Source organism: Argiope bruennichi, chromosome 6, assembly GCF_947563725.1.
Source record: "Argiope bruennichi chromosome 6, qqArgBrue1.1, whole genome shotgun sequence".
Lineage (NCBI taxonomy): Eukaryota > Metazoa > Arthropoda > Arachnida > Araneae > Araneidae > Argiope > Argiope bruennichi.
This window is the reverse complement of record NC_079156.1, coordinates 107318917-107334903: the sequence shown is the minus strand read 5'-3', so window position 1 is coordinate 107334903 and position 15987 is coordinate 107318917. Positions and strand designations below refer to the sequence as shown.

Sequence of the window (15987 nt, the reverse complement as noted above, 5' to 3'; positions counted from 1 at the left end):
TTATTACATGCAACTATTTTATTAATTATTAAAAATTAGAAACTGTTGGTTATAATGTAATTTGTACATCAAGTGGTAACAATGCCATTAACAGAAAAGCAATCAATAAAATTTTTCTGCCTCCAAAATTAAATATTTCTTATTTACATCCAGTAAATCCTAACAGAACTCTGTTTTGTGTAAAAGATGTTATACACTTGCTTAAATCTATAAAAAATAATTGGCTAAACAAAAACAAAAAAAAAGTGAAAAAACTATATTCTATTCCCAATTTAATAATTTGTCTAATGTTCAAATTATAAATAAAACTGCTTCATTCCATTCATTAAAAAAATAAAAGACTTTATGATTTACAAAAAGATGGAATTATTAAATATACTCACACTCTAACTGTTAAATCCTTATACCCCATTAGTTTTGAAAGGCGAAATGTTCGACTAACATTAGATGTTTTTAATTTAAATGTATGTGAACGTTTAAAATTTGATAGCCCAAACAACAATATTGCAAATGCTGTTGACACTATAGATTCCATAAAAAATTGTTGTTAATTGGTTTGATGCAATGAATGCAAAATCAATATTTAAAGGTTATTCGTAAAGGCCTTATCACACTGCCAAATACCGTCTACACTTTCGTGGACAAACGCTCACGGAAAAATGCGTGTAGTGACATCATGTGGGGATTTGCTGTATGGTAAACCTAAAACACAGGTGTACTTTATGGCTAATTTATCGCTCTTTATTCTCTTTTTCTGTTTGGTGAATATCTGTAGTTTACACATTTCGTTAGTGGGATTCCTGTTCATACATTCCATACATTATATCCTGGGATATATTGCTGTTTCATCAATTTTGTCAATTTTTCAGTAATAATGACAGGTTTACGTACAAAAAAAATCTAATAATTGCATAATGTATCTGTATTGGTATTTCATAAATTAAATTGTGAAAATCAAATTAAACACAGAAATATGCTAAAAAAGCGATTTTATGAGTTGGATCTGCAATTAATTTTTAAAATAAAAAACTTCACTATTATTTATTAATTAAAGCATTAAACAATAACAGAATCATTCATATTTCTGTAGTTTCCTTAAATGTACTATATAATGTGCTGAACAATATTTCAGCGGTAAGAAAATGAATTGATCCTTATTAACTTACACAACAGCAAAGAATTAAATAATTTTTCAACTGTATGGAAGATGTTAATTACATATTTTAGAAATTCAAAAATTATACCATTATTTAAAAAAAATAAAGATTTAATTTGATCAAATACAATTCACATAAACATTAATAATTTTTTTTAATTCTGAAAATAAATTTTCTTGGTTTTAATGACTATCTACGGGTGTCAATATCTCTTCGTCTTCTGATAATTACTGTACGAATTTCTTCCTGTAACATTTGTCTTTAATAATGGATATTCAGTGGATTCCAAATAGCCGGCTTTTGACGAATAAAGTCGATGAAAACCCATTTTTTTTATCACACAACCATAGAACATTTTGGAAATGTGTTTACAAATTAGTTTCATATTGGCGACAATCTTGGCAACTACGTCATACCAAAGACATGCATGATTGGTTGAATTTCGTTTGCAAACAATTTTTCCGTCGCTATCGTCTACATATCGTTAAGGTGGGTTCACACGAGGCTTTTTATTGCGCGCAATCGTTGTCTCTCTACTGTTGTCCCTCTATTGTCCCCGTGTGAACAGTTGAGACAACATTGATGGGACAATGGCTAATAGTTGTCCCGACGGGACAACCATTTGACATTGTCCCTTTGCAGTCACGTGATTTTCCTGAAGTAGGCGTGACCTTCTATTGCGCGCAATAATAAGCCTCGTCTGAACCCACCTTTAGTATATTTTCAAGCAGGTTTGAAAAAGCTCACAATGATGGAAAACTTGCTTGACCGGTTGCCTGCGGGAAAAACGGAAAACTGTCCACGGAAGTGTAGACGGTATTTGCCCGTGTGATAAGGCCTTTAGAGAACCATTTTCGCAAATATCGACAGCTTGCTGGGTCTCGGTATAATGTATCATTAATTCAAGCCTATGATGTCGATAAAAAATATTAGACTTCAGTCTATATTGCCCTTATACGGCTTAGTTCTGTTGTAACGGGATGACTGGCTGTAATTAAAAAAAAAAGCCTATATTGCCTTCATCTTTACAATCAGAAAATTAAGATCAAATTGCTATAGCACTTTTTGATAATAACAATTAGAATCTTAAAGCAAACTCTGATATCCCAACATTTTTTAATGAAATATATATTTCTGATAATGATATTGAGAGGTTAAATCCAATATTTCCTGCTTTAGTTTTTGTTTCATATTAGTTGTGTACATTCTGTATTAAAAGAATTAATCGCCATGGTTACAAAATCCATCTATTAGTGGAAAGAGATATCATTCCTGGTGAAAATTACTTTCCTTTGATATAAAAATTTAGATCGGGGTGGTTTAAAATATCCAAATATTAATGTAAAAACCATTTTAATATGCAATCAACTTATTATTTCAAAATTATTATCTCAAAAATATGAAAGCATATTTTTGAAAGTTCTAAATAAAAGAAGAGTAACTTGTAAATTAACACCTGAAAATCTGTATTGAATTGAAAATTATTTTCTGGAAGTAAGCTAGAATGGCCATACATTTACTTATAAATCAAATGAAAACTTATAAAATTATTTTAATTTTATATAATTGTAAAAATGTATTGCACTTCTATTATTATTATTGGAGTGCAATACAGATTTTAATGAACCGTTTGATGATCTATGTTTTTTACTACACCACAAAACAAAAAATGAAAATTAATGGTTCAAATGCAGTTTAAATTATATCGTAGGATTTTTGCATATGGTATTATTAATATATTGTACTTTTGCAATGAAATTTTCATTTGAATATTCTGAATGTTCCTAATACATATTTTTGTAATTTTTTGTTCCTAATACATATTTCTGAATTTTCCTAATACATAATTTCTTTCATAAACTAAAAAAGAGTGTTCTAAAATATATTTTGTATGCATTTATCTTTCCTTTGTCATCTTTAAGTAGGGGAGACCGGTGCTGGTTGGCATCCGGGACAAATAGGCACTTTGCTAATAGAGCAGGTAAAAAACACTAGATGGCAGAAGAAACAAGAACAGAGTAAACAGGAGGTATGGCTTCATACGCTCAGAAGTTTTCAGTCAGTTATATTTGGATCTACAGACACTAATTGTCACATCTTTTTTTTTTTTTTTGCTTCGAAAAGTAAGTATTACTACTCACTTGATTTTCTTCTAAAATATACAATATTAGCAATGAAAATTCTCGTATGTTACATTTAGTATTTTGTATTCATGAGCGTATTTGTGAGAAAGCATCGTTTAATTTTGTTTAGTATTTCTGAATCAAAAATGGAATCAAATTCAAAATGGCGTGACGAAGCATGTTGGCACCAAGTCAGGCGGGACACTTTGGCACTGGCGGGGCAGGTGGCCTTGAGCTTTTAATTATGCCGATGATCTTTTGTAACATCATATCCACGAATAATTCTTAAAATTCTTTTTATCAAAGTTTACAATTTTTCAATTTTTTTACAAATTTTAAGATTTTTGCGGCCCCTCAAGATGTTGTAATATTGCAACCAAATTTCCAATTATTCTTTATGAACCTAACAGGCAACTTTCCCCCACTATTACCGAACTAAAATCGAAAAAAAAAAAAATTAAGGCCGTTTTTGTTCCACCTTATTGTATACCTATATATTTCCCTTTCATGTTACCACCGTTGTCGTATGCCTATCCTCTACAGTACATAATATCTAAATCAAGCTCACTTAATATTTCCTACAAAGCTTTTGCTGGTCCTTCTCCAGTCACATCAGTTATTTCAATAAACCTTTTAAATGACTCGTTTATACTTAATCTTTTCACTTTAAAATTTACATACTTAATAAAGGTTGAAAGTTTATTTTTTTTTTATGGGAAATATCAGAAGCAGAAGCCATCTGGATACTGTTATACATTGTTGCCTTTATATCGTCGTTAAATTTCTTCTTCTCTTATTTCTATTCCGCTATTACAGTTCAGAATATTATTTTAGTTCTTGATCATGCTGGGACCTACTCAATCGCCGGGCTCTGGTGCATAGTATCCACCGCCTTCCCAGATGGTCGACCCTAGCTGTGGCCGAAAAACACATTTGTGGAAAATATTTGTCTGTGACAATGATAACTCAAAAATGCTTTGAGGTAGAAATTTTTTTATATGACATTGATTTGTAGATTACTATCAAATTTTAAACAAAATCCTTTCAGAGAAAGTCTACCTGTCCGATTGTTCGAATATAAGTTAATACGATAACTACAAAACGAAGGGAGCTAGATGGATAAAACTTGATACATAGATTTAACGTCTATATTGCAGACATCTATCAAATTTAAAGCAAATTGACTGGCTTTCCACCTATATTTCCAACTCCATATAAACTCAAAAAACGCCAAGATAAATATATGAAATTTGGTATGCGATTTTGTGGCACAAATTGTGTATTCTATGTCAAATTCTATTTCAACGCGCTTACAACACAAATTAGATTTCCGGATACTATTAAGAGCAAGCCAGGGATTACTCGCCAAGGATGTTCGTATCTTTTGTACCCCATTTCTATGCAATGTGTTCTTTAGAATGTCATCTTTATTAGAGAGTATGCGATATACGAGAAAATTTTAGGGAAACAATTCCTGCTTGCTTTTAGTTTCTCTATGCCATAAATAGTGAATGCAGTCACAAATCACGAATTTTGAATTCCAGAAATATATTTTAATAGACGAATATTCTTTGAAAATAATAAAATTAATATTTTTGAATTTTTTTTCAAAGCTTTAAAATCATATTTTCCCCATCGAATCTGGCAAAGATATCGCAGATCTTTCGTGTCGGAAGAATCCGTGTGTGCCGATCAACCGACTGTTGGAGATGAACGTTTGAAAGTGATACGAACAGCTGTTCTTCAAAGCAAAATTTCCTTGGACTCCTAAATTCTTCAGGATCATAGAGAAGGGGAGCATATATAGTATTTTTTCTTTCTCTGTGTTGAGGACCAATGGAAAGATCAGAATCCATTTATAACAATCTGATATCGCATCTGGATTGTTTCTAGGCCATCGAAACAACTTTTGTTTTGGGAGCAATATTTTTACCATAAAATTGTACCAGTTACCTGTTTTATAGTAAGTTTTGCCTATGCCTATTATAGCATGATTTTTTCTTATCACCAGCATTAGATTTTATTTTTTGAAAAACAGATAATTATTGTTAAAAATCACCATGTCATCTTTTCGCCTTTGATATTTATTTCGAATTCTGTTAAACATTACTTTTAATAAAATTTATTTGATTTCTATTTTTTACGAATAGAAAGCATAGTGTTAAATTGTGATTTAATTTTTCTAAATAAGTGCGCAAAGTTCGATTTTGTTTTTATTGTTATGTTCAGTATTATTTATTGAATTAAATTTAATAGTATAAATTCGTAATTTAATTGTATTTCTCTATTAATCATTAATTAAATACTTCTTTGAATTATATTAACACAAATAATTTTTCTTTGTACATGACATTGTAACTATCTAATTTCTAAAAGCTTGGTAATTTCTTCTTCAAAATTTAAATGAGATTTTAGAGTCGGTGAGTGAAAATTAAATTTTCTTTCTTGTAAATATATAGACAATTTTACATGTATACCTATATTTTAAATGTAACTCTTTAATAATAAGTTTGATTTTCTAATGCTTTATATCATTCTGTACTTAAGAATTTTCTATGGATTCAAATATTTTATAAATAAATAGTTGGATTTTCTTCCTTAACTCTTTTTAAATAACAAAATTTTGCTTCTATATTCATTGATCTATTAATTGTTAATTAGTTAATAAAATAGTTAATCTAATTGAGTAATTTTTATCATGAATTAAAATTGTCTTCAGCTATGTACAGTGTTGCTTATACTATTGAATGAACCATCTCATCGAATTCACTAGTACATGGGAATTAAATGCATTTCAGTGGAAAATTTTATTATTAATCATGTGCCACTGGTAAGCATTAAGTACAAAAGGGCCTATTACAATGCAGTTTTTGATAGTTGTTTAGTGATAAACTGCTAGCATATGGTAAATGTATATGTTTACCAATATTTAATGCATTATTACGAGTCATTTTGAAGCAACAGTTTCATTTCATGAAATTTTTTTAATTCTTAAAAACGGTATTTGTATGCCAATGACTTTTAATTAAAATAAGTTAATTTTCTGTTACCCTGGGCTGATAAATAAACATAAACTGATTTGTTCAATATTGATTTCAAAATTTTGTAAAAAAATTTGTTAAAACATTAAGCTTATTGGTATTCAAGTGTTTTAATACCTCTTTGTGTACCTGTTTGTGTTTGTTAAAATTTTGTTTTGATATTTTTTGTGGTATAAAAGAAATTTTTATTTATGTTGATAGCCAGGTATGATATAAAATATTATACTGTACTTTAAAATTAAAAAAAAAAATTTCTTGTACTTCATAACAAAAGCATCATATTTTTATCTGACTGATATGACTGAAATCATAGACCAAATTTTCTTGTAATAGTTAATACCATATGTTTCTAAATATAAGCTAATCCATTGGCAAGTGAAAAGTGTGCTTTTTTTTCCCAAAAATTATTCTAGATTCAAAACTTATATGTAAGCTGTAATTAAAAAAATTCCTTTGACTCAATAAGTTATCATAATGGCAAAAATATTGCCAAGCAGATAAAATAGGTGGAATATTTTAAGATCAAGTCACTATAAAATGAAATATAAATTAATGATGATAGTTTTTACTCGGGTAACACTGTCTGAAGTTAGCATTTATTTTTGTTTACATTCATTTGCTATCTTGTTTACAATCTGTTGTGTCTGCTGGCCTTATTTTTGATGCCATTTTATTTATTTATATGCAAGATGTATAGAAAGAGAATTTTTTCTGTTGCTTAATTTCAAAATACATATGATTGCATTTGCAGAAAATTCTGACAACAAAATGGCTTCTCAGTATTTCACTGTAGATTCTCTGAAGCAACAAGTAAACAATAATAAACAATTCTGTGTATAAAATGGTTAATTTTCTCAGAAAGAATAACTCATCTCATTCAAATTTAATTTTCTCATTAACTTAAAAAATGAAAACTATAGTTATAATATAAAAAGTGACATATTTGGCATCATTTAGAGATCTATTGCATATACCTTGTTAACGAAAAAATATTTTTTTGCAAGATCGGCATATCCATATTAATTTAAACTGACTGCTATAGTTTTAGAAAAAAGTTCCAAAAGCTCTCAACTTTTGCATAACAGTATATTTTATTAGATCCAAATGTTTATTTATTTATTATCTTCATAATAAAATACCATTTCATTAAAAAATTTTCTTTCCAGAATTATATACAGTAATTTTTCAGAATTTCATTTGTCATCTTTATTGCTTTTGCATGCACAAATAAACATTTGATTCTTTCTCGTTTTACATGCCTAAAATTATATATATAAAAAAAGCAAAAACATTTTGCTGAGATTTTACAAATTCTAAATTATCCTAATTGTATACATAATGATAATATTTTATTGATTTTAATGTATAAATAAAAGTAATTACTATAATAATTTTTTTTGCACTGATTCTAACATATATTTATTCATATTAATTTCTTAAAAATTTATGATTACAGTTAAATATTTTTGTACTTTTCTAAAGCTTACTGAGTTTCTGAATGAAATTCTGATTTCTGTGTATTTCACCAACATTTAGCATAAAAGAAACAGTTTACTCTATTTTCAGCAAAAATTGTAGTAAATTTGTTTTAGCCTTTTCTGAAATATAAAGCATTCTTATTTTAATCTAAAACAAGGAATTCTTTAAAAATCTTTTTATGGATTTTAAAATGATTCCTTGGTTATAATATAATTTGTCATAATTTAAAACATTTATTTGTTTTATTTTGTAAAAGAAATTACAGTAGAAAGTTTAAATTTTTAAATTATACTTTGTTCTTTTTTATAATGGATTAAATTTTGTAATTTTAAAATTAACATAATGTATAATTGATTAAGGTATGATAATATAAAATTGTAATATGGAAAAAATTTAGAATTTATTCAACATTTTCTTGTGAAATGTATAAATACTTCGTAAAATATACTTTCTTTTATACTGATTGCAATACTAATGTATAAAAATCTGAAGAAAAAAATGATTCAGTGATCAGTTCTTAAAAAGCAATAAATAAATAAAAAACATTCTTAATATGAATCTACGTTTTTGAAATGCATTTAAGTGTAGCTCATTTGTTGATCATGGATTTAATTTTAATTCATTATATGAATATATGTGTTTAAATTTTTTTAATATTTAACAAAGAAATTTAAACATATATTCATATAAATAAAAAATGCATGTAAAAATTATTTTATTAGATTTAATGATCAATGTTCAGATTGGGCTAACATTTATAAGATAACAGATTTAGATAACATTATCATATTGAAGATAAATTATTTTATTAGATTTAAAGATCAATGTTCAGATTGGGCTAACATATTTAAGATAACAGATTTAGACAACATTATCATATTTAAGATAATTTCCATGCCACTGCCTGATGAAATTGAAATAAATAAATAAAGTGCTTTATTTATTTAGAATTGGCTTGTTACAAAAATGACATTCTGTGTTAAATTTATTGCTCAGTGTGTTTCCCCCCTGCAATCTGAATATAAATTTTGAATAATTATAGTTAAAGTATGAAATATATTCATTATAAATTAGATGTTACATCAATCAGACACTTTTATTTAATTTGCTTTTTTTTACATAAGCTGAAATTTTGTACAATTATGGACTCTCAATTATTTTTAGAGTTAAATTAGTACCGAGATTTAGTTTAATTTTGATTCCTAAGAGTGGCATTACATGGAAGTGAGTTGAGAAACACTTCGTTAAAAATTATATTAATTCTTTGAATAATAAAATACATTGTTTATTTGTATATTTACACTATCACTCGGCCGAGTGCTGTGAAATTTCGCACAAACATATTTTGGGAAATAGGAATGTGCACTGCACCTTGGAAGTATTCTGTTGAAATTTCAATTGAAATTTTATTATTAAAAAAAAATACTTAAGTAACATTTGGACTTTTTTCAGTAGTAATGCAAAAAATATTATTGAGCAAAAAATTTTACACTATCTGAAAATTTAAAATGTATCCATAACGTAGTGATATCGATATAATAGTGAAGTAATCACTTCTGTAATTAAAAAATTATTATTTAGATATGTTTTACAATTAAATTAGATAGATTTATTTGGTGTGTTTTTTATGTAGAATTAATTTGAAAAATAAAATATATTAAGGAATTTCAGATAACTGGGTTAACATATGTGCTTGTCTGGTTTGGAAAATCGTAGGAGAAATTATTTTCATGTTTGCAAATAATAACAGCTTTTCTATATTGAATAAATTTCCATTTCTAAAATTATTGGCTTTATCTAAATTTATAATAAGTCTACTAAACTATGAAATTTTACTCGTAATGCGAAATTAATTTTTTTCCATGGAATCCATGTAAAATAGGATATTCCATTATAGGATTCCATTCCTTCAAAAAAATAAAAAAAATGCTCAAGTAACTTTATAATAATGTTTTTATAATGCATGTTTTTTTTTTTTTTTTCCACACAAGAAAATTGTCCAGACATTTGACTTTATTTACGTCTCAAAATTTGTCAATAAAGGAACAGCGTTATTGTTAAATGAATTTGTGGAGAGCATAACTACTTCTTTATTACGATAATACTTCTTAACATAGGATGCAATAATTTCCCATGCTTTCAGCATCTTCCTTATTTCAATGGAATAAGGGTTCAATTAATGTATTCAGTGGAATGAGGGTTCAAAAATGAATTTGTGGAGTACATAGCTACTTCTTTATTACGATGATACTTCTCAACGTATGATGCAATAATTTCCCATGCTTTCAGCATCTCCCTTATTTCAGTGGAATAAGGGTTCAATTAATGTATTCAGTGGAATAAGGGTTCAAAAATGAATTTGTGGCGTACATAGCTACTTCTTTATTACGATGATACTTCTCAACGTATGATGCAATAATTTCCCATGCTTTCAGCATCTCCCTTATTTCAGTGGAAGGCTGCTGTTTTGTATAAAGAACAGTATACATGTCTGGAAATACTTCAACCATGTGAGCATTTATTTAAAGCTAATTAAGGAAACAAGATATCTTTTCTAAGATTTCATTTGTAATTTGTTTTAAAAGTTTTACCTGTGAATAAGAATGACGTTGGCAGAGACGATAGCGAATGAATCATAAGCTATCAGGAGTAATTTTTCAATTTTCTTTCACGTTCTTTTTACGTCTCTCGTAATCGTAGGTCCACTTTATTTATTACCTACTAGCCGCCTTTGGCGACCAGCCGGTTCGCAATCTTAATGCTCGTTAAAATTTTAATAATTAAATATTTTATAATTAAATATCCTATTTTAATAACTTCTTCATCAAAATATTTTAAAACTCCAATTTTGATAGTCATATAATTCACTCATAATATTGTAAAGGCCTTCAGTCATAACGTAATATGTATCTCTCTAAGTTTCTGTTAGCTCCCGTAGAATTTATGCTTTGAATTAAAGTGGAATGGATGAATCTGCAATTAATATAATAATATTTTTTATTGAAACAAAGCATTTTTTTATAATATGATTACTGAAATAGAGCCACTGAGCGTTTAAACTTTATGGGCACTAATGAATATCTTTCTTAATTTATTTAATATCTCAAGAGTTTTTCAACCAAATTTTCTCAGATTCATCATGAGCAGATCGATTAATTAACAACGTTTAATTTTAAATGCATCAAATACTAAGAAAATAAGCAGAATCGTTTAAAATAATCAATCGAAAACAGGTTAATAAAAAGTACTTAAAAAACGATGTACTTAAAACTATAAGCATATACGAAAAATATATAACTAACATAAATACAATTTAATTATAGAAGCACACAGCTAACCTAAAAATTATTTAAATCAAGCGCAAATCCGTTGAAAATAGTTGTCAACAATCAGAACACAATGCGCATGCGTGAATTTTCTACGATAGTTGGGGTAACGCTATGCAGATTAAAATTTTTTAATTTCCTTTGTACTGTTTTATTTTAATTCAAAAGTACTTCAGAATGAATCTGAAAGATGGATTAATTAACAATGTTTAATTTTAAATGCACCAAACGTTAAGAAAAGAAACAGAATTGTTTGAAATAATCGATCGAAATCATGTTAAGCCTAACCTTATTAGCTTGGGGGAAAAAAACCCAGAAGCCTTACTCATTTGGGGGTGGGGAAATAAAGATTTTTTTGGTGGGAAAGTTAGTTTTTAATTAATAGTTAAAATTCTAATTAAAAATTTTTAGAAAAAAGGACTCCAGGTGCACACTCCCGACCTCCAATGTATACATGTACCAAATTTGGCAGCTGTAAGTCAAACGGTCTGGGCTGTAGAGCGCCAACACACACGCACACACACACACACACACACACATCGAGCTTTATTATAAGTATAGATTATCGGGGGGGGGAAGTTAGAATACCATATTAGTTCTAAAAGGATGGATCTGAAGTATTTTAGGTCAAAATGTTTATTTGATAATTAAAATAAAACTATTACAGTTTCTGTTTATTGCCTTCTGCTTAGAAGAATTCTTTAGTTGTCGCCTTAGAACATTTGCAGCTTTGATCATTATTTTACTTATCTAAAGTGAAACATTTCTCTTGAACCGAAGAAAAACTATAATTGTGTTCATTTATTTTTCTAACTAAAAATAATAATTTGCTGATGTTTTTAAATTTATTTTTCCAGGTAGCGATGGTGATTCCTTCCTTACAACCTCTGTGCGAGTTGAGCGCCGTTCATATTGCCTATTTGATGTGGTGTCGTCACGATTTGATTACAGAGTCCCATAAAAGAGTACTTTCTGATGAATTGGTTGGTGTCGTATTATCCGAAGTACAAAGTCTTAATCTGCCAAAAAGAGTGAAACCATTTATCTCATATAATGTGAAACCAGTTGGCAGACGCTTGCTTGTTTTACTCACTCTGTGGCTACGAAAGACTAAGCCCAATGATTCTGGGAATCATCTAACCATGAACATGTTCTATGAATGTCTTGAGGTGAACGCTGACGGATTGATAAATTATTCTAAAACAGCTGAGAAAATGTTGCACAGTGGAATTCTCGACAGCACAGTTGCCTTCCGTCTGGCTTCTATAAATTACCTGGAGGCGGAAGTTTTGAAGTTATGGCCGTCTGTAAAGCACTATTTCTTGAATAAGATAGTGCAGGAAAGTGAACGACCCGGCACTTCCGATGAAGAAATGGAGGAACCTGACGACGAAATGGTTCGCAATTCTCTTTCAGAGACGCCTGGAAGAAGAGATTACTCTACTGTTTTCTCAAACATAAAAGAACCTTGTGAAGTTTTATATTGGATTGGTTACTGTTTGTCGAAAGAGAATGCCGTTACAATGGATGAAGTGCCACATTTTTCGGGTGATAATGACTGGCTCGGATTTTCTTTGGCATCCGCTGCTCACTATGGTAACATCAGCCGTTTCGAGCATTTTGAGAAGAGTCGCGTTATAACCATGAAGTATGATTATATGTGGATAATGGAAAAACTTTTCAAGTCAAAAGATGAAGACAATCAACAGCCATGTTTTGTTTTCATCTTTAAGCGTTTAGACTCGGAAGAAAAGGCCAGGCTCTTTCAACAATTCCCGCGAGAGACTATATCTCAGTTTCTTCAGTGGCCTTTATCAGTAACGTTTCGGGACAATGCTGAAGAGGTGTGGAACTTCATTCCAGATTCACATAAAGACTGGGTATTTATTAAAATATTTACAATACTTTTTCAGAAAAGTTCCATGCTACTTTACACACGACTTACCATAATGCATTACCTTGGATTGACGAAAAAGATGCCTGGCATAGTAACCGGAATATACAACACCGATCACCTCAGGTCTATTTGGTCTACCTTATGGGAAATTAGCCCGAATGATTACAAATTACATGTCTTGGAATTGTTTGTTTTCTCAGGCCTTGTGCTTTGTAGTCCAAAGCCTTACGCATTCATTACGTGCTTCGAAAGTTCAGGCCTGAAATCGAAGTTGTTGGATTTTTTCAACTCGGATGGATCGTACATTTTGAAACTGTACGAAGGAAAAAACCTGAAAGAATCATTGCGGACACTTATTGCTAAACATATGCCCAACGATTATAAATACTTATACGGGCATTTGATTTCACGAATTACACCAAAAGCTCGTGGGCATTTCGTTAGAATGAAAACTTTGCTTCAACTCCGAACGAGAAGCGCTAAGATGAGTCGGTCAACTCCGGTTCATCAAGACTTTGTGAGATACGTCCATAATTGTTTGTCTCCACCGATTGACATTGATGAAGCTTTTTAATCCTGTGACGAATGACGTTTTTATGCTTGCCATCGGTTTGCACCGTTCAAATTGACTTTAATTTTGGTTTGTAAATTATTTGATATTTTTTCGGCGAGTATTTTTGTTATTTCTTATCTATGCCGGGAGCCATATAGCAAGAAAACTTTCATGATCATTTGGATTGCTGACAAATGTTAAAAATGCGACGTCATCTCAACTGTGTTAAAAACAATAATCCTATCATATCTTGTATAAAAAATAAGGATCCAAGAGATCCTGTCATTTGTTTTCTCATTGAATTTTGAAATGCAGTAAGTTCTCTACTAAAAATGAAGGAAAATGTGTGTCGTATGTGGTTGCTCTGCAGGCAGAACGCTCTAACCAAAGTTACTGCTTTATAGGATGGGAATATGCATTTTCTACTTGAACCTTTTATTCCCAGACATTTTTCTTAAAATTTTAATAATTTTAAAATTTAGCAGAATTTTTTTTTTTTTTTTTCGTTAGTATTTCTTAGGGCTATTATATTACAAAATCGATGTTTGTAGCTTCCTAGTGTTTGTATATATATATATATATATATATATATATATATTGATATTTATTCAATTTGTGTGCCATTTTGAAAGCATTTATGTGTCAGTCTTCTCTTGAATGTTCAATCGATGTTTGCTGCGATATATTTCACTGTTGATATTTAATTATTTAAACCGATTTTTTTTTATTTCTGGAAATGTTTGATCATGTATTTTTGTTCTTTTATTGAAAGCTTCTATTTGAAAGGAAGAAATGAAGATTCTCTGTTTGTTTTGCTACATTATTTCGCAGTGTAAATATTTGGAATTTATACATACTTACTTTATTTCTTCATTTTTTTTCTGGAGTTTGTGAATAAAAATCTTGTAAGATATTAAGAAATACATCTGATTTATTGAAAAATTTTGCTGGCTAGTCTTTAATTTTTTTATTAGCTTGAATAAGATTTAGGATAAGTGTCCGGTCTGTTTCTCACCAAACATGATAGAATCTTGCCAATCTTCTAAAAACTCGCAAAAGATCCGTCATCTTGGGTGGCTGCTGTATGTAGTAACAGATTAAGGAGTAACACCCTCTGTTTTCTCTGCTTATTAATTATTGTCATTCCTTTGTGCTATGTGATCCCAGATTGCTTCACTGGCTCTATGCAGTAATGCATTCCGTTTAGTAATAATAAATTATAGATACATTCTTTACTAAAAATAAATTTAAATTATTTTAAATTGCATGAATTGTTAACATTGATTTTTTATCAGTTTCCAAAAACTAGATCAACAATTTATAAAAGTAAAATTTTCTGTTAGCAGATATATATATATATATATATATATATATATGTAAATGGTAGAAAAAATTTATAATTCAAAGATTTTTAAAAATCAAAATTGAATTTACTTTTTCTTTTCCTGTTTTAATAAGTTGTATTTCATCAAAATTGATAGATATAATGCTAATAATCTATATATGTAATGTAAAACATATATTTTAAAATAGTTTCGTGGCCGAAGAGAGAGAAGAGACTCTGAATTTATAAACTTCGCTTTTATTCCATCCCGGGAGGTATAATCTATGTACAAGAAGCGAAGATAAAACACCTCCGTTCATAGCGCGGCATTTAGCGAAAGAGAAAAAAGCGAACGAAATATTTGCCCCCATAATTATATACTGCGAGATTCTGATAGGGATTTCTTTGTACATGTCGATTTAGGTAAAAGAATTATAGGGATCTTTTAAATGAAATGTTAGATAGACAAATTTTTATCCCTTCACTCGGAGTGTGGGTTGTAGATTTCATCAATTTTACAGTGCTACTGTGACATTAATTAAATAAATAAATAAATAAAAAAGGTGGAATTGGATCAGGAAATAAGAGAACATTTTAGATTGAAGTTAATATGGGCTAAATTAAGATAAAAATTAGGAAATTAATTAATTGGGATTTAATTTACATTAAGAGATATCATAATATATTCATATATAAAACGCTAATATGCGTGTCACAGAAATATCTATTATTTATTGGTAAATGACAATCAAATGGAAGCAAACCATCGTACGAATTTTAGACTGCTTCATTGTACATTTAATGGAATTTAATTACCTTCATTAATTATCCAACCGAAGCATTAAATTCCAGCAAAATTTAATGCTTCGTCTGGATAATTAATGAAGGTACAAAGCATTACTAAAAATATTCTGAGTTGTGTCTGTAAAGAAATTAAGAAATAAACATCGATAGCAAGCTCAATCGAGCTCAAAAATAGACATAATTATCGCTAGATGGATAATCATTATTATCCAATTGTAGAATTAATATCTTTTAAAGAAGGAGTTTCTGAAATTGGTCTTTGTTTAATTTTAACACACAAAAA

General features: G+C 29.1%; 1 protein-coding gene across 1 annotated transcript; it reads left to right on the top strand.

The window, feature by feature from the left end:
- The first annotated feature begins 4958 nt into the window (after positions 1 to 4958).
- Positions 4959 to 14413, top strand: LOC129973043 (uncharacterized). Its single transcript, XM_056087399.1, has 2 exons — positions 4959 to 5243; positions 11984 to 14413. Exon 2 carries the CDS (start codon positions 11990 to 11992, stop codon positions 13595 to 13597), a length of 1608 nt encoding a protein of 535 aa, XP_055943374.1. The 5' UTR covers positions 4959 to 5243; positions 11984 to 11989; the 3' UTR covers positions 13598 to 14413.
- The last annotated feature ends 1574 nt before the right edge of the window (positions 14414 to 15987 follow it).

Excerpts from the sequence above, each read along its gene's own strand:
- LOC129973043 (XM_056087399.1), top strand. The coding sequence starts at position 11,990 with ATGGTGATTCCTTCCTTACAACCTCTGTGCGAGTTGAGCGCCGTTCAT.